This window comes from Gymnoscopelus braueri (assembly GCF_963280865.1).
Source record: "Gymnoscopelus braueri genome assembly, chromosome: 17".
Classification (NCBI taxonomy): domain Eukaryota; kingdom Metazoa; phylum Chordata; class Actinopteri; order Myctophiformes; family Myctophidae; genus Gymnoscopelus; species Gymnoscopelus braueri.
This window is the reverse complement of record NC_137617.1, coordinates 39948723-39975659: the sequence shown is the minus strand read 5'-3', so window position 1 is coordinate 39975659 and position 26937 is coordinate 39948723. Positions and strand designations below refer to the sequence as shown.

At 42.7% G+C, this 26937-nt stretch overlaps 1 protein-coding gene across 2 annotated transcripts; it reads right to left on the bottom strand.

The window, feature by feature from the left end:
• Window positions 1–3099: 3099 nt before the first annotated feature.
• On the bottom strand, window positions 3100–26255 carry LOC308104122 (F-box only protein 11-like). 2 transcript variants are annotated; one of them, XM_080454430.1, is made up of 22 exons: window positions 25939–26255; window positions 24244–24413; window positions 23916–23997; window positions 23450–23594; window positions 23211–23340; window positions 22854–22937; window positions 21596–21728; window positions 21099–21205; window positions 19302–19413; window positions 18065–18171; window positions 17467–17604; window positions 16637–16854; window positions 14746–14926; window positions 13842–13964; window positions 12730–12815; window positions 12365–12441; window positions 12011–12154; window positions 10689–10799; window positions 8259–8366; window positions 8004–8112; window positions 5761–5859; window positions 3100–5109 (listed from the first exon to the last, which is right to left on the bottom strand). In XM_080454430.1, exons 1-22 carry the CDS (start codon window positions 26027–26029, stop codon window positions 4980–4982), a joined length of 2685 nt encoding a protein of 894 aa, XP_080310556.1. In that variant the 5' UTR covers window positions 26030–26255; the 3' UTR covers window positions 3100–4979. The 2 variants fall into 2 exon arrangements, with proteins under 2 accessions (XP_080310556.1, XP_080310557.1); XM_080454431.1 differs by having other exon boundaries at window positions 23450–23591.
• Between the last annotated feature and the right edge of the window lie 682 nt (window positions 26256–26937).

Sequence of the window (26937 nt, the reverse complement as noted above, 5' to 3'; positions counted from 1 at the left end):
TCTGTTTTCCTCCTGTTTTAACTAACAACAAACATATATATCAAGATAATTATGCAGTTGAATTTATTTTTGTTTTTAAATACAGATGTTGTTTGCTGTGCTGTTGCTTGTCTGGATTGTTTATGGAGACGTTTTGAGCACAATGGAAACAGGCCTTTGGCTTTTTTTCCTGATAAATTCATTTGGCTTCTGCTGAATAACAAGCTCAATAGCTCACTGAGTTAAAACACTCTCTACATGGTCCAAGGGTCCTGGCTTTGAATCCAATATATGGATAATCTACATTTTGAAATTTCTTTGACAATTTCTTAATCCTTTTGAAAGTTTTAAACTTAAGAATAACTTAAGAATTTAATTCCATTCCATTTCAAAGACAAATATTGCGCTTTTGACTCCACTACATTTATAGGAAGGGGTAAAACAATACATTATGAATTACGAATTCCACTTAAGCCTTATTTCAAATATAATGAACATAGTATATCTAATATATAGCTTATCTACAAGCTCACAACACGTCACATTTAGCTGTGCTGTGAGCTTGTAGATTTTTTTCTGGCTTTTTCCCCCTGATTTATATGAATCAGATTTGAATCACATTCCTAAGTGGTTTCAAATGAGATTCTAATCAGATTTCTGAACACTCGTACACTGAAGCTTATGTGTCTCTTAGAACTGTTGAAGTCTTCCTAGTTAGTATGTTAGCCTTCAGTTAGTAAAGTTGAAATACTCCAGCACTGAATAGGAGGACTGGGACTTGGAATGTCTGCGCTGAGAGTCTGATCAATAGAACACTACACCAGTGGTTTTCAACCTTTTTTGCATCAAGGACCCCCAAATTGACATATATTAGCCCAGGGACCCCCATTTGAAAAGATATGCCAGGGACTCAACCATTTGGATTTCTTGGGGGTCCCAATCTACACAGTAGTATCATCATCAGTGTTCATTTAACTCTGAGTGTACAAATGGAACCAAATGGACCCGTTAGGACTTAGGGTCCATTGTACACTCTCAGAGTTACAGACATACAAGGTTCAATTTGGTTCCTAACTATTCATTTGTCTGGGGACCGCCTGGAACCCCCGACAAGGACCACTGGTGGTCCCCGGACCACTGGTTGAGAACCACTGCACTACACCATCACTCAGTCACTCTCAGCAGATGTCTCCTAGTACTGTTGATGTGTTCCTTTGTATGTTGCATCATGTAACTTTACTGTTCTACCCCGGCTTTGTCTTTTAGTGCTTTTGAGTTGTTCTTTTGTAGTTTAGCCTTCATAATTTCAGAGTACTCCAGCAATGAACAGCAGTAGGACTGGGACTTGAACATGGACTCTCCGTGCTGAAATTCAGACCATTAGCTGATCAGTTGATCTCAACATGTGTCGTTTAGCACTGTTGAAGTCTTCCTTTGTATGTCAGCGTTCAGATAGTAAAGTTGAATTATATAAATATTAATTTCGCATTCAACTACAGTAGGTCTGGGACTTGAACATGGAAACTCAGTGCTGAGAGTTTGAGCGTTGGTACACTACAGTACACCATTACATGATTAATGTATAAAAGTCATCCGTTAGTGCTTTGAAGCGTTCTTTTGGACTGACCAACAAAGCCCAGCTTACCAGCTGGGCTTTGCTGCTCATTCCAGCCAGCCAGCTGGCCGACCAGCTTGACCAGCAGAGTCCAGCTTAGCCTGACTGGGTGACCAACTGATCAACTATACTGACAAACCAGCAAGACCAGCCTGACCAGTTTGTCCAGCCAGCTTACACCAGCCAAAACCAGCAAAAGCCTTTTTTTCCCCCAAGCAGGGCAGTCCCTGAAACTGTTTAATAGAGTAGATGTAATAATTTCCTGTGTTCTGTTGAATTTTGGGAGTTTGATCAGGCTTACTTTACTAGCATTGGAAGCTCAAAGTAGGCCTACATAAATTAGCAATTAAAGACCCATCTTTAATAACCATTCATTACTTAAAAGTGAATTATCTGTTTGATTGCAGTCCCCAAGCAGGGGGTCTGGGGGTTCTCCCCGACCCCCAGAAACGTTTCAACAGAATAGATATAACTTCCTGTGTTCTGGCGATTTTTTGGAGTTTGATACTTTTATCAGCCTCGCTTTACTAGCATTGGAAAATGGGTACAAATTGAAATTTCACCCATTAAAGAGCTAAAAGTAGGCCTACATAAATTGATTTGATGACTGAAGCAATTAAAGACCCAGCTTTAATAACCATTCATTAGCCTACTTAAAAGTGAATATCTCTGTATGATTGCAGGCACTGACCACACAGTAGATGTAATTTCCTGTGTTCTGGAAAATTTTGGGAGTTTGATACCAAATCAAGGAGAAATCAAGGAAAAACTACAATCAAGGTGATGTGGTTGAAATCAAGAAAACTCCTGCAGAATCAAGGAGGGTTGCCAGCCCTGGCTCAGGTTAACGGATATTCTTTCGGATAAATATTTGGATAAAATTACTTCTTGTTAAAAAGGTTAAAGCACGATTTCTGATAACAATCATTGCTACCGAGTGTTTGTTCAGTAACAAGGGCTCACCCAATCTCTCCAGCTCTTTAATAAAGAGAAAATATATTTTCAGGTGGGTGGCCAAATTTCATCCATACAGGAGATTTATCAGCTCATCTTAAATTGTTTAGTGTTGCAGCTCCAATTTTGTCTGCTCATTTCTTTGCGTCATCACTTCCAATTGCACTTGTTCATCATGTATATTGTGAGTTAGCTCTCCTGATTGGATAAAACTGGTATACAGACCTAAAAAGCATTTTCTGTTCATTAAGGGGGCTCACTCTGTCTCTCCGGATCTTTAACTCTTTCAATGCCATGCTTATTTATGGAATTTTGGTTCTGAGTGCCACAACCAAAATTTATTGTAAAAAAAAGTTTTTTTTTTTCCATGACGTATTTGACGTATTGTGGCACACGGGGCGTTAGGCCTCATGACGTATTTGACGTATTGTGGCACTGAAAGAGTTAAAGAGCTGGAGAGATGGGGAAACCCCCGTTACTGAACAAAACACTCTATAGAAAATATTACAATCAGAATATAGAGCTATTTAACGCTTAATCTAACAGGAAAATCACTTACCCTACCTTTAATTATTTGCCACTTATGTAGACCAAACATCATACATTCAAAGAAAAAGAAAACAAAAATGTGGTCTTAGAATAAAAAGTCATACAACACCATGTAAAAATTATACATAAAAAAAAAGTCTGTAAAGAGAATCATTATGCATATGTTCATTTTAAAACTTTGAAGTTGCAGACTGAAAAGGCCTGTTCAGCAGACTTCAACCAAGTCCAGCTTTTTATTTGAGGAAGCCCTTTTTCCAGAGGTAAAGATCTGTATAAAATGACAGGCTGTGTCCTGCGTGAAACGGTACCTATACGCGTACTTGACCCAGTATAATCACACAAAATGGGATGTAAAACTCACAACAACCACACCTTGATCTAATAAAGTTTTATTTTCTTAGAAATGACCAGTTTCCTGTTGTCTTTTTGTCTTTCTAGGAAATTAAACCCCTTTTTGAATTCCAACTAGCATCTACAATAATGGTTATTGAATACTTCACAATATATTAAGTCTAGATGTTATGGTACATGCATACGATTCAGGCCGCATGAGGAGCCACAGTCACCACGATACACGGGAGAGAAGGGGCGGGGCGGGGGGAGCAGAGGGCAGGGAAGTGGGGGGACTGCAGACAAGACTCGTCAGTTCCAGTTGAGAGGAGCTCTGGCGCCTCCTATTGAAACCCTCTCCGGGAAAAACACTGACTGCATGAACTTATATAAACATATACATTCACACAGTTTACCACACACATTTTTATACACTGAAGACGCACCCTGATCTCACACGTACACGCTCACTCACGCACACACACACACACACACACACACACCTTTGTACAACTGTGGAGTTCCTCCACCTGCCATTTTAAGCTAATACGCCAGAGAGGGTTTAATTAGTGTTTAACGAGATTCTCTTTCACAGAAAGAAGTTGACCACTGGGACGCCCGAGTTACTGCAGCTAGCCGGCGGGTGGCGCGCGGGGGGGGGGGTTTGGGGGGAAGGGCAGGGAGGAGGCAGGGGGGAGACGCTAACCAAAAGTAAAATTAAAGAACAATAATTATCATAATATATAATAAAATAAAAGACATTCAAATACAGTCAGATTTTTGCTTGAAAATACAAAACTACATGAGAAAGCATTAAAATCAAATCCATTGATCAGAATAACATATTTAAAAAAGCCCAAGTGCTCCATCACACGATAAATCTCGCTCTTTTATCCACACGTAAGAGAGCTACATCAGCCCGTCCGTTACCTAGTTACAACCGTCGAGGGCAGCCAATGGGGACGGCAGCTTTTGAGGAAGCAGGAAGTCAATTTTCTCTTTTTTTTTTTGACGGCAGTTCCTCTGGACCAGATGCATACCCGGGAGAAAACCCCCAGGGGATTCTTCACACACACTGCCAGATGGGTCTTTTTTTTTTGTTTTTGTTTTTCTAACCATACCCCCCAGCACTCTCCCGGTTTTCCGTTCGTCGTCGTCGTCAACAGACCGCAATAGGAAATGCTTGCGTGAGGAATCTCATGTGGCCATTCTGCACGGGGTCAGTCTGTCAAGTCTGTCCCTCTTGCGCTCCACCGCTACCCTCCAGTGGAGGCTTTTGGGCACTGCAGCTCGTCTCTGTGTCTGACTCTGCAGTACGGCAGAGGCTTTGCTTCTCCTCTGCAGCCTCGCTTCAGCCTCTAGCCTGGCCAGAGAGCGCTGCATACACAGAGTCTCTCTGGGTCCTTTGTGGCTGCAAGTGGGTTGTGTATGTAACCAAGAATGTGTGTCTGTCAATGCGTGTAAGAGGTGTGTGTGCAAGTGTAGTGTGTGTTTTTTTGCAATGTTGTGTGAATGTCATGTCGTGCAGGTTCGTCGTTTTGATGCATGGTATTCAGTTATGTTGCAGTGTGTTGGACTCGATGGGCGGTGCCGAGTCGTAGAGCGTGTCTGTGTCGTGCGTGGGCTCTCCGGCCAGCGTGCAGGGATTGGACAATGTTCCCGCTCCGCAATCACAGAAAAACCTGGCGAAGAGCACACAGAGGTCAGGGATTTAACACAATAATACCGTACTTGCAGCGTCAGGCGTGCAATGGCAAAGTCACAAGATGTATTTGTGAGAAATATAGGGGTGTCACGATTCTCCAAATCAACAATTCGACTTTAATCACATGAACCATAGCATCCAGTAGACGTACAAGCTCACAACAGATAACAAGTCACAACGCGATGAGTGGGTCTTGAGCTTGTAGATCGGCTATTTTCAGCAAAGATGTTTAGTGCAGGGAGGGAAAAAGGGGGGCCTAGTATAGACCCCTGGGGAACTCTGGTCAACCAAGTATAAAGGGTTAGGGTCTTCACCAGGGGGTCCGGGACCCCTTGGGGGTCCTCAGAGTTACTACTACTACTCCAGTCCAAATGTTTGTGTAATAGACAACCACTTGAACCCTAACATCCCTATTCTGAGGAGAACTTTAGTCAAAAATAGAAGATCTACAAGCTCGAGCTTGTATCAATGTTCTCGAGACCCGCGTCATTTCCTTTTTCCAGTGCAGGGCAGGAGGAAAAAAATACTAGGAAGAAAAGATTGTAAATTAACTTGGTTTTAAGTGTGAAATCGGACGCTAATGACTTTCAAGAATTGTGACACCCCTATTGAAAAAGCCGGTACTCACCTATCGTGCCGTATAAATTCTACATCATGCCCCTGGTGGCATTTCTTGATGCAGTTAACACAGATTGCATTCCTGTCCGTTGTATTACAAGTGTGACACCTGTGGTAGAGAACGAAAACACAAAACCCAGTTTAAAACTAGTGACATGGATCTCAGGATCCACACAGAAACGACGCAGCTAAAAATGTGGATCTTGGGACGTTGTGTGACCGGCCTGTGAATTCTATAGCAGTGGAATTCCCCACCAGTGGTCCGGGGACCACCAGTGGTTCTCCTCGGGGGTTTACCAGAGGGTCCCCAGCGAAATTAGTTAACATAGCGTCACAATCATTTTAACCACTTCGCTTGGGCTATTCAAAAATAGCACATATACAAGCTCATAGCGCAGCGCTATGAGCTTGTAGATCTGCTTTTTTTGAAAAAACCTTGAAAATGTGTGCATATCTTTGAATATTTATATATTTTTAAAGCAAAATGTTGAACTGATATCTTTGCTTCTGGGGGTCACTGGCACAAAACATTTTCAGATTGGGGTCCAAATCAATTATCAATTTAGGGGTCCTTGGCATGAAAACGGTTGAAAACCACTGATCTATAACATGATTCCAAATCTGGACACGGTTTCAGAGCAACCGCAGGTCCATTGACTTCAATTTAACAGATTTATGTTGACCATTTCAAAAAGTCTTTTTGTGTGGGAAAAGTGGAGGTACTTCTTGTGGCCTGCCGCCAGCGTGCATACCAAGTTGGACACTGATCGGTTCAGTGGTTTGCGAGATTAGCTCAGGACACGCACGCACACCCTATAATAGACAGAAAGCTTCTAGCAGAGACACATGTTGTATACAACCTGTGTGTTCAGATTGTAAAGTCCTATTGCAGCAGCGGTTGTATGTTTTGGGATAAAGGACCATAGCATTGGTCTGGGGTGGTTATCCACACTGACCAAGGCACATTTCTGGTGAGCTTTGCATAGCGTACCGTGGTTAGTCTGATTTTCAAGGAAGCCATTGGATTCCATTCATTTCAGCACAGATAATGAAAATCTACTTGCAGAGACTTGAAACTTCCTCAAGATGCGTTCAACTCAACACTGTGAAATTCATTCATCCTTTATTTTTGTCAGTTATCCAATTGCTTTAATGAATTTCAAAGTGTGGATTGATTTGAAAAGTCTAGATGAAAATGGTCCCACAAAATCAGTTAGTGATGCAAGCACGGACTCAATTATTCATAAGTTCGGTAAAGACTATGGATAACAAACAAAGCCAATAAGTAAGGGATAATTAACAGTGAGATGTTCCTTATATCACTTATTATACGGCTACTTACTAAGATGTTCCTTATATCACTTATTATACGGCTACTTACTAAAGAATCTTTATCTTCTGCAAAAAAGGAAGAAAATCCTTTAGATTCTACGGTTGGAACTGCATGCGTAGCAAGCAACGTAACGCTGTAGCCGTTTTAAGATTAGCTTACTTGTAGCGTTATAATTCATGTTAAGCTGAAGAAGGACCGACATGAAGTTGTAGATTATCCCACTTATTGCACAGCTATTTACGATTTCTGTATTGAGCGGGAGCAGTGGTCTGCTATCGAGAAATAACAGCAAAACAGCAAACTGCTATGACCGACCAATCACAACTGAGCATTAAAGTCCTGTAACGGGTATTACTGTGGTCCTTTAATCCATTAAGACCGGACGTATTTGTGCCATTTTAAGATTTGTATTGGCAATTTTTTTTTTATCGTGATTCTTTTTGCAATTTGGTCGATGTCTAAATCCTGATGCTATAGCAGTGATTCTCAAACTTTTTCATGTCAAGGACCCCCAAAATGATATGCATTTGGCCACGGAGCCCCATCTCAAAATGTTTTGTTCCAGGGACCCTCAGAAGCAAAGATTTGAATTACAAATATATATTCAAAGATTTGCAAAAGATGTTTCAAAAATAGCAAATCTACAAGCTCATAGTATGAGCTTGTATATCTGTTTTTTGAATAGGCAAATAAATCTAAAATGACACATTTTGCTTTCCCGGTCTAAATGTCCTTAAACTTGTGAGCAATGCCATGGGTTCCGAACCTGGTTGAAAAATAATCTTAGGAACTCAAGAACAGTTTTTTTGTTTTCTTTCACAGAAGTACCTCCACTTCATGTGGATCCCAAGATCCAGTCCACATGGATTTCCAATTGGCCCACTTTGAAAACCTGAGCCATACTATTGGAGCTTGCTTACCTGTAGAAGTCGTGCATGGGGTAACTGGTGTAGCTGGAGATCTTGTAGAGACACTGTCCTCTGCTCACAGCCTTCTCTATGGCATCCTGGTTGTTCATGATCTTATTATCTGACAGAACGACAAAGATAGGGAAGACAGTGAAAGGAACGGTGAAAGAGTGATACATACAAAATGCACGGGGCAAGCATTAGCATTTTGTTAGCATTAGTTATGGCCAGGGTGCCATTTGTGCAAATTAGAAAGCCCAACCTTACCTTTCATGGTAACGTTGACCCCGGAGGCCAGAAACAGGCCGCCGAAACGGTTGTTGAAGATTTGGTTGCCCTCCAGAGTGGCGGTCGCATGGTTGGTGATCTCAATGCCTGGGAAGAGATGACATGGAGATGGTCAGCACAGGAGGACTGATGGGATAACACTGCCACACACATCAGCCACTTACGCCCTATTCAAAAACTCGAATCATGTGGATTTCAGGATCCACATGGGTACGACGTGGATCCAATGTGGATCTCGGACTTCGTATGGCCAGCTTGTGATGTCAAGTAGAACCTCAGTCGTCTGCGACATATCTATGACGTATGACTCCACATTTGGGCAAGGTTTTAGTCCGATCAGAGCGCCACCTACTTACATTGTAAAATTAAAGGTTAAATATCTTCCAAAAATGAAACGTATGTGAAAAGTGGAGGCTTACTGGCAGTGTGCAAAAACTAATAAAATACACACATCACTTGGATGAGGTGCTGGGTTGGAAAATATCACAAAGAAAAAGATTAAGACTGCACACGCATCTGTTCCAAATAAATTTATCAACGACCGGCCCAGCGGTTTGCAACAGCATCTCCAGACACCCAGGCAGCTCTCAGTTCTGTACTTTTAGCACTCACGTCTTGTCCTTCATTTAACTTAAATCTAAAATAAAATATGTATAAAAGCCGCTTTTAGTTCGTCAGTACTTTTAGAATAAAACGCCTAAAGATCCAGTTGCCCTCAGCCTGATTTGAGTACACACCCCCACAATCCATATGATTCAACTTTAATTCCCCCCAGACATTTTATCAACACAAGTCTGTCAACATAGACAATAGGAAACATCAACTCATTGAATGCCAATGGCTGTCTGATCCTTGGAGTGAAATTACGAGAAATCTGGTCATTTCACTCCAAGGCTCAGACCGCCAATGACGAGATTCTCGTCATGCGGTGTTTTCAATAGTTTTCAATAGATAGGAAGTTCACCACTTCCGGACCGCTCGTCAAATAAAATAAATATTGGCGAAAACAAAATGATTACAAAAATAATAGCTGCAGCTACAGGGCGCTCTTCCGCGCCTGTGAATGATTATGAAGAAAGTACACAGAGAAATCGCGTAATCACAACAAAATAAAGCTGGTTTCGTTTAGTATTAAAGGCCATTCAACGGCCCATAACTATGGAACAGATAATCGCGACGGCACGATTTGTTTTCTTCTAAATGATATAAATCATTTAAAATATTATACATAATTGTTCCTTGTACTATACCGTTATTCTCTAGCAGTGCTACACTCTCCTGCTGCTTTACAAAGTAACTGGTTGTACAGTATAAGTGCTTGGTTGTAATATGGGATGTACACTGCTTTCTCTACCAAAGCAAAGTAATGCTGACATTTCCCACTAGCAAATCATGATACAGCACAATAATGTATAGTCTCTGCTCTGTCAAACAGAAACGCCATGATAGCACGACTACAGCGGCAACCGGTTTGTGAAGCATACAGTGGTTGAAGCCACTGGTTTCCATTCATTCCAGCATAGTTTTATCATCAACTTGCAAAGACTTGAAACTAGCTCAAAATACTGTATGCAATTCAACTCGGCGAACGTTTTTTCGTGTTTTGATTTAATGCATTTTAAAGCACAGATATGATATGAAAAAGTCTAGTCCTCTGCACTCTAGTCCCTAGAGAAACTATTGAACTCCAATTAAATTACAAAGTCCACAGAATTATAGATATTGATTTAATGACTTGGAGAAAATCTAAAACAAATCTAACTAGAGAACAATACACCAGACGCGATGCCAAATTGTGTGTACACACCAACAAAACGCATGTACTTATAACCTTGTGGGGTGTGCATGTACTTATAACCTTGACCCCGATATACGATATTATCGTATATCGCGATTAACCCATTAAAATCTGGAACGCATCTGTGTCACTTTAAATTTCTTTGGCTATTCAAAAATAGCAGATATACAAGTTCATAGCGCGGCACCGAGTGCCGCGCTATGAACTTGTATATCTGCTATTTTTGAAAAATCGTGAAAAAAAAAAAAAAATTTTAAAAAACTGTTAGGATTTAGAAAAAAAAATTAAGAATCGCCTCAGGTCTTAATGGGTTAAAAAACATCCACGATAACTATCGCGGGGTACTGCAGATATACAAGCTAATAGTGCGGCACCGAGTGCCGCGCTATGAGCTTGTTTATTTGCTATTTTTGAATAGCCAAGGAAATCAAAAAAATTACACGGATGCTTTCCCGGGTCTTAATGGGTTAAATGCTTTCTGCATAAAGAATGCTCATGCAGACGCATCATGCATTTTGCCATCTCAGATGGGTGGCACTGGCACACAAACGATGGCTCAGGCCGACCCGTCCCTACGCAGATGATTGACACAGATGGGTAATGACACTAACCTGCGGCAAAGCCGTCAAAGATGCGGTTCTTGCGGAGGATCGGGTGACTGTTTGTGCTGATCAGTACACCAGCCTGGGCATTCCGGAAAATGTCATTCTCCTCCAGCAGACCTACACACATGAGCACAAATATTTTACATTACACATAGCTGGCAGGTAGGTAGTCTTAACTCAAGCACAACATTTCTTTCTGACTTTATTATGGCCTTAAACACCGTTTCCCAAACACTGGGCCACAGACCATTTTTAAATGGTCCAGATGGACAAATGGTCAAAAACCAATTATTATTTTTCCAGAAAGATTACAGACATTTTGGAAAAAATCGGAACAATCCAGTACATAAACAAAAAAACAAAAAAACTTTTAATAGTGAAAAAAGCCGATCTACAAGCTTGTGGACCGGCTATTTTCACTATTTTTGAAATAGGGCTTAAGTGGTTAATTCATATGTATTTTTGAGTCCCAGCGAGACACCAAATTTCTATTTTCGGAAAGGTTTGGGAAACCCTTGTTTAAATAAAATCACTCTGATAACTCAAACAAAATCAGACAAATAAAAAAATCATACAAACAAACAATAGATTACTGGCGTATGATGCCAACTGCAAGTTGCAGCTAAGGTTGGGATCCAGAAACAACATTGAGGAAACGGAATCGGTTCCGTCACATTTGGAACCGTTTCCGGAGCCAGTTAGATCACACTGTCGGACCTGGTTATGTGGACTTTACGTCTGCTATACACTTACAATACTAGTGGTTCTCAAACATTTAATTTCAAGGACCACCATAACTGTGAGAGGGTACAAATGGAACCAAATGGACCCGTAAGGGTCCATTTGGTTCCATTTGTACACTCAAGAGTTACAGACTTGGAACTCCAGTTAAGGAATCGGACCGTTAACTCATGAATGATCCTATGACTTCCAGAGAAGAGTATACCCCAGCCCCGTCCGATCTAATGTAAAAAAAAAATCTCTGATTTCTTTTTCTGCGTTTTTGGCGAGAACGAGCTATATTCAACAGCCAATAACTTAAGAACAGAGGATTGCGGTGCCACGCTTCCCCCCCCCCCCCCCCCGATGGAAGCAGAGACACTCCTTTTGCGACACTCGGTGTGTCGATCGTCCTGGAGCGAAATATTCTGTGGCTCTTGAAAGGTTAGTAAAAATGCTCAAAAACGCTGGCACTGGCTGCAGACTATTCTGAAAAACTCTGGCAGTGAATGAGTTAAGAGGGAATCGTTGCAGAACCAGAATCGTTAAAAGTCCTAAAAAGATCCCAACCCTAGTTGCAGCCGTAATGTGCATGACGATGCATTTACCTCTGCCACCGTTGAAGATGCAGATGCCTCCGTCTCTGCCGTCGTGGATCTTGTTGCGCCTCAGAGTGGGGTTGCTGTCCGTCTTGATCCAGACCCCGGCCATGGCATTGTCAAAGATCTCGTTGTCCTCGATAAAGCCCAGACCTGCACCATTCAGACAGACATGCAGGGGTTACAATATGCGAATAACATACCTACGTACATTGTATTATACGTACATCCAAACCTTGAGTGCGTCATAAGGAATGCACACATGCATGTTCACACACACAAACACACCCGAGTTGTAGACACACAAACACACCAGAGTTGTAGACCCACAAACACACCAGAGTTGTAGACCCACAAACACACCTGAGTTGTAGACTAAGATGCCTCCGTTCTGTCCACCCCATATCTTGTTGCGCCTGATCTTTGGGTTGCTTCCCGTCCTGCAAAGGTACCATGCCTTCAGAATTAGTTTTTATTTCTTCATCACACAATTATCTACATTTTGATTTTCAATATTGTGATATATGGGGGTTATATTCACATTTTCATCACCAGTACAAACGACAAGGTTTAAATGTTTGTGTGGATTTCAAATATTCCAGATTTTGTTTTAGCCAGCTACATATCGTCACCACAACTGAAATTTTAATGTGAGCTGAACATCCTGCTAAATATATTTAATCAAATCACATTAGTAGGTTTACCAAGAGAGCGTATTAATCTCTTACCGTATCTGTACACCAGAGTACATATGATTGTAGATGTCGTTGTCTTCCAGCACTCCGTGGCCGTTATCGTAGAAGTACACACCAACCTAAGAGAAACAAAGGCAGTCAGAGACCATTGGATGGAAGGGCAGGCAATCAACTGGGTAGGGGTGGGAAAAGAAGACAAGACAAGAAGGTGCGCCGGGAAAAATGTTTTTGGGGGGGCAAAACAACATTTTGGGGGATGGGAACACCACAGTGTTAGGCTATAGAGTTTGCAAGCTAGAAAAATAGCAAGCATCTTTGTTATTTTATCTGGTCTATCGTTTGTGATCGTATCCAACATGTTCAATGAAGAATAGTTAGGGACCCTTTGATATCTTCCAAATGCAACCTCCTGTGACAAATCATAACACCACAAGTTTTGCATCGTGTAATATTGAAGCCCTGCTAGTATGTATAGGAAGTCCGATTTTTACTTAAGCCGTCTTGACGCTGATGGAATGAGCTCAACTTCAAACCATGCACTGTGAAACAGGAAAGGGACTGTTAAACGTGTACACGCAGTGTTACACGCTCGTACTGTTTTTCCAAAGGAATTATCCGACTGGATTTCCACACACTAAGCACCAGGAAGGGTCCAACTTGTGCCCTCAGTGACAACCCGTTTTGTCCAGAGTGCGACATTAACTTTATCCTGTGGGATCTATTCAACTATTCCAGATCTCTTTCCGTCACAGATTGTTGATCTGGGCTTGTGCACATGTCCGTGCTGTTGTTCACAGTTGACGCACGTGCATCCAGTCTCTACATGTGCTGCTGGTTGTCGATAATTAATCGATACAAGCACATCCAAAGCATCAGATTTTCACGCTGTTGTCTACTATGATAGTAGGCAGGCTCCACCCCATCAGACCACCCCATCCCCAAAATAGTTTCTACTTGGATCTGCACGAATCACACAGATGATACATTTTGGATTCAAAACTGTGATGGCCAAAAAAGCAACAAGTTGCCTGCCTGGAAGGAACTTGACTCAAACATCTTTTAACGCACTGACTGAATTGAGACATAAGAAAACGATGCCTAAAAGCCAAACAGAAATGCCAGTTTTGAGTGCATGCGTATTTTACCTGCTTGCCACTGTGAATGCGGTTCCTACGGAGGACAGGAGTGCTGCCGGTGGTCACCCAGACCCCAGCCAACGTGTTGCTGTACACCTCGTTCTCCTCAATCACCCCCTGGCCCTTCTCATGCTGAAAACACACACACACACACACACACACACGAGGAGTGCTGTTAAACACACTGCTAAATGCACTAACCACATTAACACATGGGGTGCCAAAACCGTATTAAAACGGTTTTGCAAAAGGTGCAAATAGTTACGCGGAGTGCCAAAACATACATACATGTACTTAAATACATTTATGCATACATACAGTACATGCATACGTATACATTTATACCAATACAAGTACATGCAATACTAACATGTGGAATATAAGCCATAGATGACGGACATCATAGACTGGCCACATGAAGTCCAAGATTATGCAGTTATTAAGTCTCACATAGCCAGATGATTTTAGATCTCCACCTGCCAATACCTCTAGTGACATCTAAATTCAATGTAGGGGCTAGAACGGCAGAGAAAACCTCCACTGACAAACCCTATGCCCACTGCTTTGAAAACAAATCGTTATCACTGTCCCAATATGATGGACCAATGTTTGATCACATGGTACACTGGACAGAGACAGGACAAAGAGGATGCACAGCAAGGAGGGTATAACGCGTTATAATGGATTCCACCAACGTCATAGGATAGACCCGCCTTACCTTTTTACTGAGGTTAGGTTTAGGCATAGTTGCAGAAAAAACGCTAGGAATGAAAAACTGTAAATCACGGCGGGTCTCTCAAGAAAAGTGGTGTGGGATCCATAAGCACTCGGGTATAACACATAGGTTCCACGGTGGATCTGAAGCCACGATGCCGCCGCTAGGTTATCCGTCCGCGTAGAGGCGTTTACTTACCACGTAGATCCCCCCGTGTTGTCCGTCGTGGATTTTGTTGTGCCGTACGATGGGGCAGCTGTTGGTTCGGATCTGGATTCCCGCTAGGGCGTTGCCATAGATATCGTTACCCTCTATCAAGCCCCGTCCATCTCCAAATATGTACACGCCTCCTTGGTTGCCATTGAAGATGGCGTTTCCCCTGGATTGAACAAAAAAAAAGTAAAGAAAAAAACAGAAAGAGAAGTCACAACACAGTGAATGCCATGATGGAACAGATGCAAACAGAGTTTGGGTTGAAAAAGGGAAAAGTCTTCTGCAGTCACACCACAAATTACACCACAAACATGATCTATTTTAGCCACTTTCAAGTTGGCATCCCTACTTTGGGCATTTCATTACAGGCCTGGTCTCACGTAGCCAGATGATCAGAGATCTCCGCCGACTGATATGTTTGGGTAAATCTAAATTGGGCCAGAACAGCGGCAAGAACGGTCGCCGACAACAAACCTACGCCCACTGCGTAGGTTTGGATTCACTATTCATCGTACGACAAAGTATATAGGGCTTTAAAGGGATAGTTCACCCCCCGAAATGACTTTTTCTATCGATTAGTCACCCCATACAGACTTGAATTCATGGATATGTTTTTGTTTTTGTCGCATTCCTAAGCCAATAATTTGATGACCGTCAGCGGTTCCGGGTTTTGTGTCTCCTACCGGAACCGCTGCCTGCCGGTCCGCTGGTCATCAATTTATTGACTCCATGGTGTGACTAATCGATAGAAAATAAGTATTTTTTGGGGTGAACTTGTGGTTAATTTTCTTGAACCGTTTATCACGTTGTCTTGTTTATAACGTTTGGTATGTCGTCTTTCACATACCTGTCTGACATCAGGTTAAATGCAAGGAATTAATATTGTAAAGAGAGCCAGTATAAAAGACAGGCATCATTGCTATTAGAGCTGGCAGTGCCTTAATGTCCCATTATGTCCATGGATTTACAAGTAACAAACACCCTTTAAGAAAAAAATGTACTTGTGCTCGTTGCTGCTCGATGAGTAGGTATTGCTTCGGGCTGGCTACAACAATCACGCAACTCACGTTACGCATAAACCTTCCTTCAGCGGATGTTAAATACACAATCTATCCGTTCATGCTGCTGCCATAGCCAGGCAAGCATTAATAGCCATGTATCGAAAGTCATTCCAGACTATGTAACGAAGCGGCTTCCACCTGTCAACCATCAGCTGCTCAACGAGCTCAGAGAGCCCTGTCGTCATGTCAGTCTTGATGACACAGGTCATAACACAGGCATTATCACTTTAGGTATATGACTATTGACTATGATTACACTTCACTGCTGCTTCACTGGCACTATCACTTTATACGTTTGATATCTGCTGCGACTTTTATGTCTCTCACCTGCACAAGAGACTGGCTCTTTATCTGCTGCAAAATGTGTGCTCTACTTGCACAAGAAGCACAGCAGCCTCATTTTATTTCCATTTTGACCGTGCACCTTATGTATATACTTCTTGTTAACCGTCTTTGTTTCCTTCTCTATTCTTTACCCTTTTAACTCTTCTCGAAACAGTAAAATGTTGGGAGCTTGTACAAAAAAAGAATTTCACCCGCCCTTTTACATCTGTAATCTTGTGATGCGACACAAGATTGTAATGTTGAAATACGCGTTTTAAACACATTATTCTCTTATGTGTCACCCTCTACTCATGTGTCAGTTGGGTTCATGCCATTTACTCTCGATTTCACACTTGTAAGTCGCTCTAGATAAAAGGCCTAAATTGTAAAGTTGCCTTGTTCCCAGTTTTCCATGACCAGAGCCAAGTGCTGTTAGCGTATATCTGCACAGCGAATACGTAACCAGAGTGTTGTGTTCTTGCTGTGCTCACCGTATCGTTGGATCGCTGTTGGAGGTGATCCACACTCCGGCGAAGTTGTTGGCATAGATCTTGTTCTCGATGAACTGTCCCCGTCCCTTCTCGTGCACATAGATGCCTCCCGTCTGGCCGTGGTGGATCTCACAGCGTACCACTGTGGGGTTGGCGTAGGCCTTCACCTCGAAGCCTGCTATGCGGTTCCTATGGATGTTACAGCTTTCAAAATAACCCTGAAAACACAAATAAGAGGGTTTGACGAGGAGAGACAAGGGATTATATAACCTGATTTATACTTAGTTGCGCACCAACAAGAGCAGATCTACGATGAGCTTGTAGATCGGCTATTGTTGGCGCACGACATCCGTGCGCAACTAAGTATAACTCGGGGGTATGCCTGTCACAATTATTACATTATCGTCTAATCGCAATTACTTTTGCATAATCGTTTCCATGTTAAAATTGTCACACACTCAAATATCTGATCTACAAGCTTAAAATGCGTCACTTTGTGATGCATTGTAAGCTTGTAGATCAGCTATTTCTGAATACATGCATAAAATTATTAAATGTCAATAATTTCTTTACATATTTCAGTTATATGTCATATCTGCCCAGTGCAATTTTTGCTTACGAAGCCTAAAATGCTTCATAATGTTCCAATGTTCAATGCCAAACACACAATTAAAATCGTTAATCGCAATTATTTGAGTGACAATTAATCGTCAACTTAAATTTGTAATCGTGACAGCCCTACCCGGGAGTTAACACTGATGTGTGAGATGATGGATGGAGACAAGAGAGCAAAAGGCAGTAGGAATAACGTAGGAAGTCGTTGTAGTTACCATGCCGTGATCAAAAGTGAACACGCCCACGTCTCGGCCGTGGTGGATGTGGTTGCGTCTGATGATAGGGTTCCCATGGTTCTTCACCCAGATGCCCGCAAGCGCATTGTTACTGATCTCATTGTCCTCGTATATACCCTGCAAACAGATTGAGTCGGGCTTACATGTTGGCAGTTGCATAACACACGTGTGGTTACTAAAGTGTATGTAAGTGTTTGTGGTTAACGGTCGAGCAGAGACAAAGTCACGTGGTTTCTCCGCCCCCCAGAGCCAGTTTTACCTGTTCCTTTATAGCATGCAGACGTCACTAATACACACTGGGACTACTAGCACTCTTGGTCAATGCAAACAAAAGAAATCTGAATCAAGTGGATCTCGGGACCCGAATCCACATGGGAACAGCGTGGCTCCAATGTGGATCTCGGAGATCACGTGGCCACTGGTCACTGTGGCCAGCCAGTGACTTTAGTCAGTTGACTTACCATGTCACTGCAGGACTCCAAATTGGGGCAAGGTTTCATGTCTCCAGTTTGTGTGTATGCATGTGGAAACAGTGTGTGTGTGTGTGTGTGTGTTTAAAAGGTTTGGATCGGTTTACCTGTGCATGGTCTGTGATGTACAGGCCAACGTTCTCACAGTCGCTGATGTTGCAGTGTTTGATGGTTGGACACGCCCCTTGACCACTCACACACACTGCTGACCCCACTAGTAGAGACAGGAAAGAGATGTAAACAATTTAAAAAGACCCATTTACCCAAAAGAAAAGCTACAGTAGAGAGGAAACAGCTTGGTCGTGTAACCTCTAAACATTCTTTAACTTTCTCCAAGACACAAATTTGAAATTAATGGCCCTCACCAGGGGTCCCAAAGGTTGCACCACCTCAAACGAAGTTCAAACTTAGCCTAGTTCAAGCACGAATGGCCTCTAAGACTAGACCACACAAAATATAGTTATAATGTATGCAATAACTAAATATTTACGCAAGCCTGCAAGCACTAACGTCTATTTCCTAAGACCGCTTTGACGGCATCCATCAGAATGCACATGGACACGTTGCATCCCTCTGCTTTGAAGAATAATCCACACGTCACTAGATGCTTAGTTCAATTTGACACGCCCCCCACCCCTTTATACATTAGACGTCCAGGTTAGTATCCTTTGGAGTGAAACGCAGCTACACAGTTTAGATCGTTTAGCTTTAGGCATTTGTTTAAGCCAACAGTAGACTACATGTTGCTGTCAAGTGTAATGTTGTTCACACGCAGCATGTATGAGTGGTGGTGCTTCTGTTCCTTGTAATGTTTTGGTTTTGGAGTACCAAGGCACACAAATTTGACAGCTCACGCATTTAAGTGGCACCGAAATGAAGCACAGAAATCTGCATTGTGATTTGGTGCAGTAGGTATCGTACCTATAGGACCTGGCACTGAGTTTCAGTACAGGTACCTGTGCTTACAGGGACTATACATTACTTTACAAAACAGTCCGCACACTACTAGCTAAGTTATGCCATAAAAAGTCACAATAGAATTTTGTAACTCATTAGTTCGATACCAACCACCAGTAGCTAGCTACTAAAGCTCCAATAGAGATTTTACACCCCAACTTGGGACTCTAGTTAGGTTCAGCTGGTGCAACACGGCCCCGGTACCTAAAAGCATATCGTTGATGTTGCATTCTATGTTTTTTCATGAATTAATTATACTTTGTAGCCGTTTTGGACATACGACGTTCCCACCTTGACATTTCTTGTCCCATTTCCTCACAGAAGAGCCCCGCAGCCTCTATGCAAATGATATATCTAAAAAAGAAAATGAGTGAGTGTGTGTGGTACCTGTACATGTGGAACGGATGATACAGTGGTCTATGTTGGGGCTACAGTTAACCGTGATCTCCAGGCAGTGGTGGGCGTTGTGGTGCTGAGCTGACTTGTCATCAGGGTTGAACTGCGGAAGAGGACCATTGCACGGATCAGACAGAGAACAGAGTCGTTCCGATACCGATACCAGTATCTGAGAAGCTGCCGATTCTGTCTAAAATGCTGGTATCGGCCAGTATGCCAGTCTATGCCATTCCAATAATTTATCACATGATGATATTTCATTTACGGTCATATTTTGATCGCTTCAGTTGATGTTGCATGACTGTTTTATACTCTTACTGTATATTATATACTTACATTATAATTTCACTAACTTGTAGCAGAGAATTAACAATTATTAATGGATTATTTTTAATTCCTAGATCAGTGGTTCTCAAACCTTTTAATTTCAAGGACTCCATAACTCTCAGCGAGTTACAGACCTGTAAGGGTCCATTTGGAACCCAGATGGTCCCTGGACCCCACTTTGAGAACCACTGTTCTGGATTAGTTTAAATTACACACTGGTATCGGATCTCTGTATCGACCCGATACACAAGTTATGGGTATCGGAAAGGGGGAAAAAATGGTATCGGTACATCTCTTAACAAGAGATTTCATCAATTGATACCAGATCACATCCTGCTACAGTCCATGTCCTCCTTACAAATCTGCCATTAGGCATGCACATGATATGAAAACAAGATATTGCTGCTCTGTCAGCATTCATCCTCAATAGCCACGAACAGACTGATCCCATTCCACACCAGGCCACTCTAAAAACAAATGTATTGATGAAACTATAATATGACAATATATAATAATGTGCCTGCCCTACTACCAGACAAGCCTAATATCAGAATCGAATTCAAGAAATCCCATATCGCCTGAACTTCTGCAGTAAGGAAAGATGTCGGGCCCCGGGCCAACTGTAAATGAATGTAGAAATGTCTGTGTCCCAGATTATGGTTGAAATGTATTCAGGTACTGCTCCAAACCGTCCATATCAACCGCCTCATCGTAAGCCAACCTGCCAACGCTGGAGTTTGAAATGGGGCTCAGAAGCTTATATTACTGCCCATTATAAAGCTTTTACCTTGCAAAAGAGTCAATAAAAATGATTGTCAACAAAATGGGCTGAAACTGAGCCTGTGACACTTCTAAAAACAAATCCTAAATCGTTGCATCAAATCCTAAATCATTGCACAGACAACTCTGTTAAAGCTATACAACCAACATATTATTAAATTATTCTTATTTATTTTTGCCAGCGAAGCATAGCACCTATACAAACCATGCAAAATGTAAATAACCTACATGTGATTCAGTCATTTCTGCCCTTTCAGACTACACAGAGGTAGTGTTAAGAGAACTACTGCGATTGTACCTCTAGTTGACCAAATACGTACAAAATATATTATGCATGCAACCTGGCTGATTTACATTTCATTAGACGGTGTATCACTAATAGACCACAAGGTTTTGTCTAGAGAGGTTAGTCAGTGTCCATGTAGTGGATCCACAAAGGACTACAATAAATCACAGATACCTTCCATTATATAATAAAAGCAATAAGAGTGGCACAGACCCAGGAAGAAAATAAATAAGACCACAGTTGCACCAATGTGACCAAATAGCTGCACACTGGACTACTGGAACAGGATGAAAAGGAAAGGCCTTTTGATTATGCAGCAAATTTCTACAGGCTGTTTAAGAAAAAGCAGGAATAAATCAAAGATGGAGATGGGGAACAGTGTGGTTTGTGCTTACCCTGATGGTCATGTAACCCACGTAGGCATCCTCTGAGCCCTCCATGAAGACAAACGTAGAGTCTCTGGTGTTTTCGATCACCACCTTGTCAGCGACCTTACCAGGTGCTACGGGGGGAAAAACATCGTCAATATCAAACACAAGCTGGTAGTCTATCCTCTTCTAAGAGACAGTGGTCGCATATCGTAAATGTTGGGCAGAAAGCTTGCATCTCCATATTTCATCTTTGTTCATACATTGACCCATTTTAAATGTGGTAATTTGTCACCTATACCTAAGTCCATCTGTGGGTTTTATAAATATTAACCAAAGAAAAAGCATTTAAAAAATGCTTGTGACTACATAATAACTACATTGAATTCATTGGACCACAGGTTATTTTTTCCATTTCCTGAAAAGTAATGCAATATTGGACAAACAAGGTTATCGACGACAGTAAATACATAACACACTCACTGATGCAACACCCAAAGCACTTTGCCGTAAGATGTGCTTACCTGCTCCAATCATGGTGATGGGGGATTCTATGTAAATCCACTCGTCTGTGTAAATGCCAGAGTGGACAAAGATCAGGCCGTCAAAGTGGGCCTCTTGTACGCCACCCAGAGCATCCTCAATGGTGTCGTAGTACTGCAAGACAAATGCACACTCAATTTCAGCTAGGGCATAGATAAACATGCATCTAATTTATGGAAATTAGGGCTGCAGAGCTAATAAAATACAAATGAAAATTGTAATGTGCAAATCGCACATGGTTGTAATGTTGTCTTTTATACACTTGTAGTGTATGAAGACTGGCAAGTGAGGAATGCATCAGTGCTGGAAAAATCCTACTCCACCTATGCTGTTGGCTTAGCTGGTCAGAGGCACCCTTTAGGCCCAATTATACTTGCTGTGTCTGCATAGCCATGAGGGTCTGGACATCGGATGTTTATACTGTTTATACTACAATTTGGTGTTTGCAGATGCACACGTGTTCAAGAGCAACAGCAACACGGGCTGCACTCAATATAGGGCGTAATCTAATGACCTTATTCCAGACAACTGAAGGCCATTGTGAGAATAAGTCTTAATGTCCTAGTTAACCTGTACTTGTGTCAATTATTTATGTGCATTCCTGTTCTTCTCTGAAGACCTAAGATTCTAATAAATTCCTTCAAAGCTTTGTGAATACCTGCCAATGAACATCACTTCAAGTTCAAGTCTTTTATTGTCACATAATGTTGGTGACAGATCTCCTCTCAACCTCTTCTCAAACAGAGCGTTCATTTGTCATTTCTAGCACATGTGCAGTGCAGTCAGTGCACTTTCCGCACATAAAGCACTGTATATGTGGCCACAAAATCTGGGATGCATGGGGATGCCCCCGCAGCAGGTATAATTTGGCCTTTAGTAGTTGTTTACCAATCAGAATCCAATCATTAGAAGCAGAGAACGTAGAAACGCAAGTAGTGAACAGGAGGAAAAGGCAATCCAAAAGAAATGACGTTGAGTTGAAAGCAAATGAAGACGAATTGGAATTAATTATACATGCATACATGTCACACAGCACCAACACAAGGAAACCCAACTTGTTGCAACACCTCACACAGTGAGTGATGTGTATATGTCTTTCACTGTCAATGCTTTTGCCAATGTTAACCTATATAGGAGAAGCTCCGGCAATACTTAGGATTAATTTTATTTTCCCCATATCATGGAGCCCAAATGGAAATACAGTTGGAAGACGCAATGAGATGAATTTATTTGACTTACCAGCATATTATCTCTGCCTTTGTACCTGCCAGGGTTACTGTAGAAATGCTCTGCGAAGCCTGGTTTCACATGGGCACCTTTGTACTACAACACACAATGTACAGTAGTGTGTAAGTATAATTAACATACAACAGTATAACTTGGAATGATACAGCTGGCAACATATCTAGTTAAAGTGCATTAACCATTACAAACAAACTTGGAGCAGTATTTCATTTGATCTGCCTGGGTTTTAGTTTCAAGCCACTGTGCAGAATACACAAACTCTTCAACACAACAGCACACGCGTATAGTGCAATACAAACAATGTAACCACATTCAGTCAATATCATGAAAACAATATGAGGGGCCACTGACCAGCTGCTGGAAGCTCTCCTTCCAAGGATTTGGGTTTTCGTGCTCCTCAGGGCTGACCTGATAGAACTTTCCCGGCTCGGGGTGCATCATGGGACGCGTGTACTCGAACACCTCCATGTATAGACGCTTCCTATTATAGAAAATAAAAACGTATATATAAAACACACAAGCAGTACATGCACCTTTTGTTTCAAGGCTGAAAGCAAAAATGTGTTTTTGAACTCTTGCTGGATACTGACCATAGGATGGGGTCATTAGCTAGCTGGCTAAATCTCTTGCACACACAGGCTGCCTGACAGAGGTCCTGCTCCAGCAGGTAGGAGAAGATCTTCAACACCACCTCGTCTGGAAGTTTCTGCTGTAGGTACTGCTCTGCTGGGGCTGCTGCACACAAACACAAGACACAGAGTTAGCCTCTGTGCCAGATCCCAATGCTTCCAAGTATATCAGGCTATGATTAAAGAGCCTTCGAGTAACTGAGTGTAACAGGACTGCTAGCATAATGCAAGTGACACAATGACTTCAACAACATTACCCTATAGCAGTGCACTTATAACAAGATCAGGCTATGATTACACAGTAACACGGCAACAGTTTCAGCAACATAGCACCCGGCAGTGCATACAGTAAATCAAAAATCAATAACTCAATTAAAAAACAAACAGAAACAACTGAGGCAATTCTTTCCAGAGAGATAGCACTCACCTGGCGGGTCATGACTCTTTCCGGACACCCGTGCCCGCTTGGCACGATGCCCAAAGGCCTCTGTGGATGAGGTGGACGCTCCCTGCAAAAATAAAGGGGGGGGGAGACAGACAACACACATCCATAAGCCAAACACTTGAGCACAAAATCGAACACACTGGCATTTACTGTTCAGACACAAAATCGTTCCTCCATCTGAGGATAAGATCAATCAGCACAGACACAACATACAAGGGACAAACACACAAGAGTGAGAGACGGAGAACTAAATAAATTCACACCGCAGTGCCCACTTATACAAAACACAACTGCATTTAGGTCTGCTCACCTCCATAGGGCCCTTGCTGGGGCAGGCAGAGGCAGTGGCAGAGGCAGCAGCGGTTCTCTTGGGCACCAGGGATTTGCGTCGGAGCTGGTACGGACTGTTCTGAGCTCCTGGACCTGACTCCTCCACAGCCATCTCTGCTGCTGCTGCGGCTGCTGCAGGAGCCTCCTCATCTGGGGGGGGGAAGGCAAACACATTCTATCTATACATGCACCACTCTATACATACCTTTCAGAGCAACAGAACTGAGAACTGCAGCAAGGCCAAACATGGCACACACACACACACACACACACACACACACACACACACACATGCATACAAATGCATATCCTCATCACATGTAGGCTGCACCTCTCAGGTTCAGACAGAATCTACTGTATCTTATCTGCTCTCAAATGACATGATGGGACAATGCAAGATACTGCCTTTGCAACCCACTAATTATTGCAAAAAGCAAAGCCACATCTTTAACCCACCAACCACTAACCTAATTTTCTTCTCTGCAACCACATTTTCTTTGTTGGATTTTATGGAAATGCAAATTAACCTACGTCCTCCCAGGGCAGCTGACATTCTCATTGTAGGGCAGTCCTTTTAAAACACATATCGTACAACATGCAGAGGCTGACCGGCAACTGTGATAGTTGTTGAGACAGACAAAGGTTGGTGATTGATAATGGCAGATGGAACTACCAGCCCCAGTGGGTCCAATTATTCCCAGTACATGTAGACTAGAAGAGCACTGGGCAATTGGCATTGGGGGCCCTTGAGCTTTTCTCCCTTAAAAAATAAGCAATCCCTGGTTTCATGCCATTGTCAAAATGAGGTCTGCAGCCACAGCAGGGCCGCAGACTGGGGTCGATCTGGCTAATGGCTAAAAAAACTCAAACTGCGTAGCTCGCAAATCCGCGGTGTAAACAAATGGAAGCCGGAGCTAGCAAACACCGTGAACAAGAAGGAAGGGGGTCCTTCTGGGTTCATACCGGCTGGCTGGTAAAAGGGGGTCGGGGTCCCCCCCACTAAACACATACAAAATGGAACACACAAACTCTCCCCACCCGTCGCAGCTATAATGTTTTTTTGTTAAACGTTACACCCCAAACATGGCAGTTCTTCAAAGACGCCGCCGCAGATTTTTTTTACACCATCGGCTGGTACCGTCAGAGAGGAGTGACAGCTGAGAATGCAACGGCCGGAGCGGTCCGCTTCAAACGGCCCCGAGTCCAGTCGTTTAGTTTTGGGCCTAATGGTAGGGCCAATGTCCCCCCCCCCCCAGAACACCCCCCGAATAATGTCCGTCCGTCGGTCCGTCCGGCTCGGTGCGCAGTAAAGAGAGAATCCAACCCCCCCCCCTGCCTCCAACCTCCTCCCAAAGCTAGCTGCTTCAGGCTAGCGGCGTTAGCCTCAACATCACTCAAGCCAAACAAAGCGCGGCCTGGCCTAAGCCTCAGAGCGAGAAGCCTCGGCGTTTCCTGCTCGAAACCACCGCGTCTGGGAGTGCAGCAGAGGAGGAGGAGGAGGAGGAGGAGGAGGCCCCCCTCCCCTCCCCTCCCCTCCCCTCCCCCGTCGGAGGAAACAACGAGAGCGTCCGCAAAAAAAGGACATTGCTTGGTTATTTCCCCATACGTGTTTTCATTAAGGCCGGACCGGTTGGTTCGGTTGTGGTGGGCCCGCGGCCCCCTTAAAAAGACTTACCCCGCTCGGCGTTGTTGTTCCGTTCGGGCTGCACCGGGCGCGGCCTCGACACCCGCCTGGGTCTTCTGTTGGTGGCTCTGACGGAGTTCATTTGGGGAGTTGGGTTTGGTTTGGGTTTTTGGTGGTTGAAAAATAGAACTAACTACAAATTTTTAACCAACCCAAACTGCAACAGCCCCTCGCCGCCTACTTTTCCTGACGACGCGACGACCCCGAGCAACAAACTGCGGACGGAAAGCCGCTGATATTTCGGGTTGTTGTACGAGGTGTTGTGTCGCTACTGGCCTCCAGCTCCGTCTCGGTCTGTAGCAGGAGGAGCCATTATTAACCCACACGGGGAAACAAGAGAGAGAGAGACAGCGTTGCCAGATTGTGCGGAGAGAAACAAGCAACCCGGGTCTAGGAAAACGGATACAGGATAGGTGGGCACTGGGACATCTGGGCACCTCGATGTAAAATTGACTATTTTGTCCAAAATGTTAAAAATATATATATATATATTTGAAAAATGGTTTTAGTAAAGTATACATGATGTCAACATGCACGGTACGTCATTATCAGATTTAATTTTATCCTTCAACTTCTTGTTTATGCCCCAAAATGACTGGATATACAGGTTTATTGCTATTTGTAGCAATTGTAGAAATATTAGACCTTAATTGTCAAATTTTTAAGCATGTTCTAATCATGTATACTTTACTTTACTTACAAACATTTTCCAAATATTTAAATTTTTAACATTTTGGACACATTTTCGCCAATTTTACATTGAGGTGCCCAGATGTCCCTAGTGCCCACCTAACCTGTTACCAGGAAGGAGATAAGGATGAACAAGCCCAAAAGAAGCGAGCCCTTCGCCCTTAAACATATAGGCATACAATGGCTATTTGAAAGTAGCAGATCTACAAGCTCACAACGCGTCGATGCGTTGTGAGCTTGTTGATTGTAGATTGTAATGATGTACCGTGCATGTTCACATCATGTATACTTTTCATTACT

What these genes read in the sequence shown, in the direction of transcription:
- LOC308104122 (XM_080454430.1), bottom strand. Translation starts at nt 26,029, where the DNA reads ATGAACTCCGTCAGAGCCACCAACAGAAGACCCAGGCGGGTGTCGAGG. An exon ending in CATCTTCAACGGTGGCAGAG is followed by an intron (nt 10,800 to 12,010) that starts GTAAATGCATCG and finishes TCATGTGTGTAG; the next exon opens with GTCTGCTGGAGGAGAATGAC. An exon ending in GAATTTATACGGCACGATAG is followed by an intron (nt 5,110 to 5,760) that starts GTGAGTACCGGC and finishes GCTCTTCGCCAG; the next exon opens with GTTTTTCTGTGATTGCGGAG.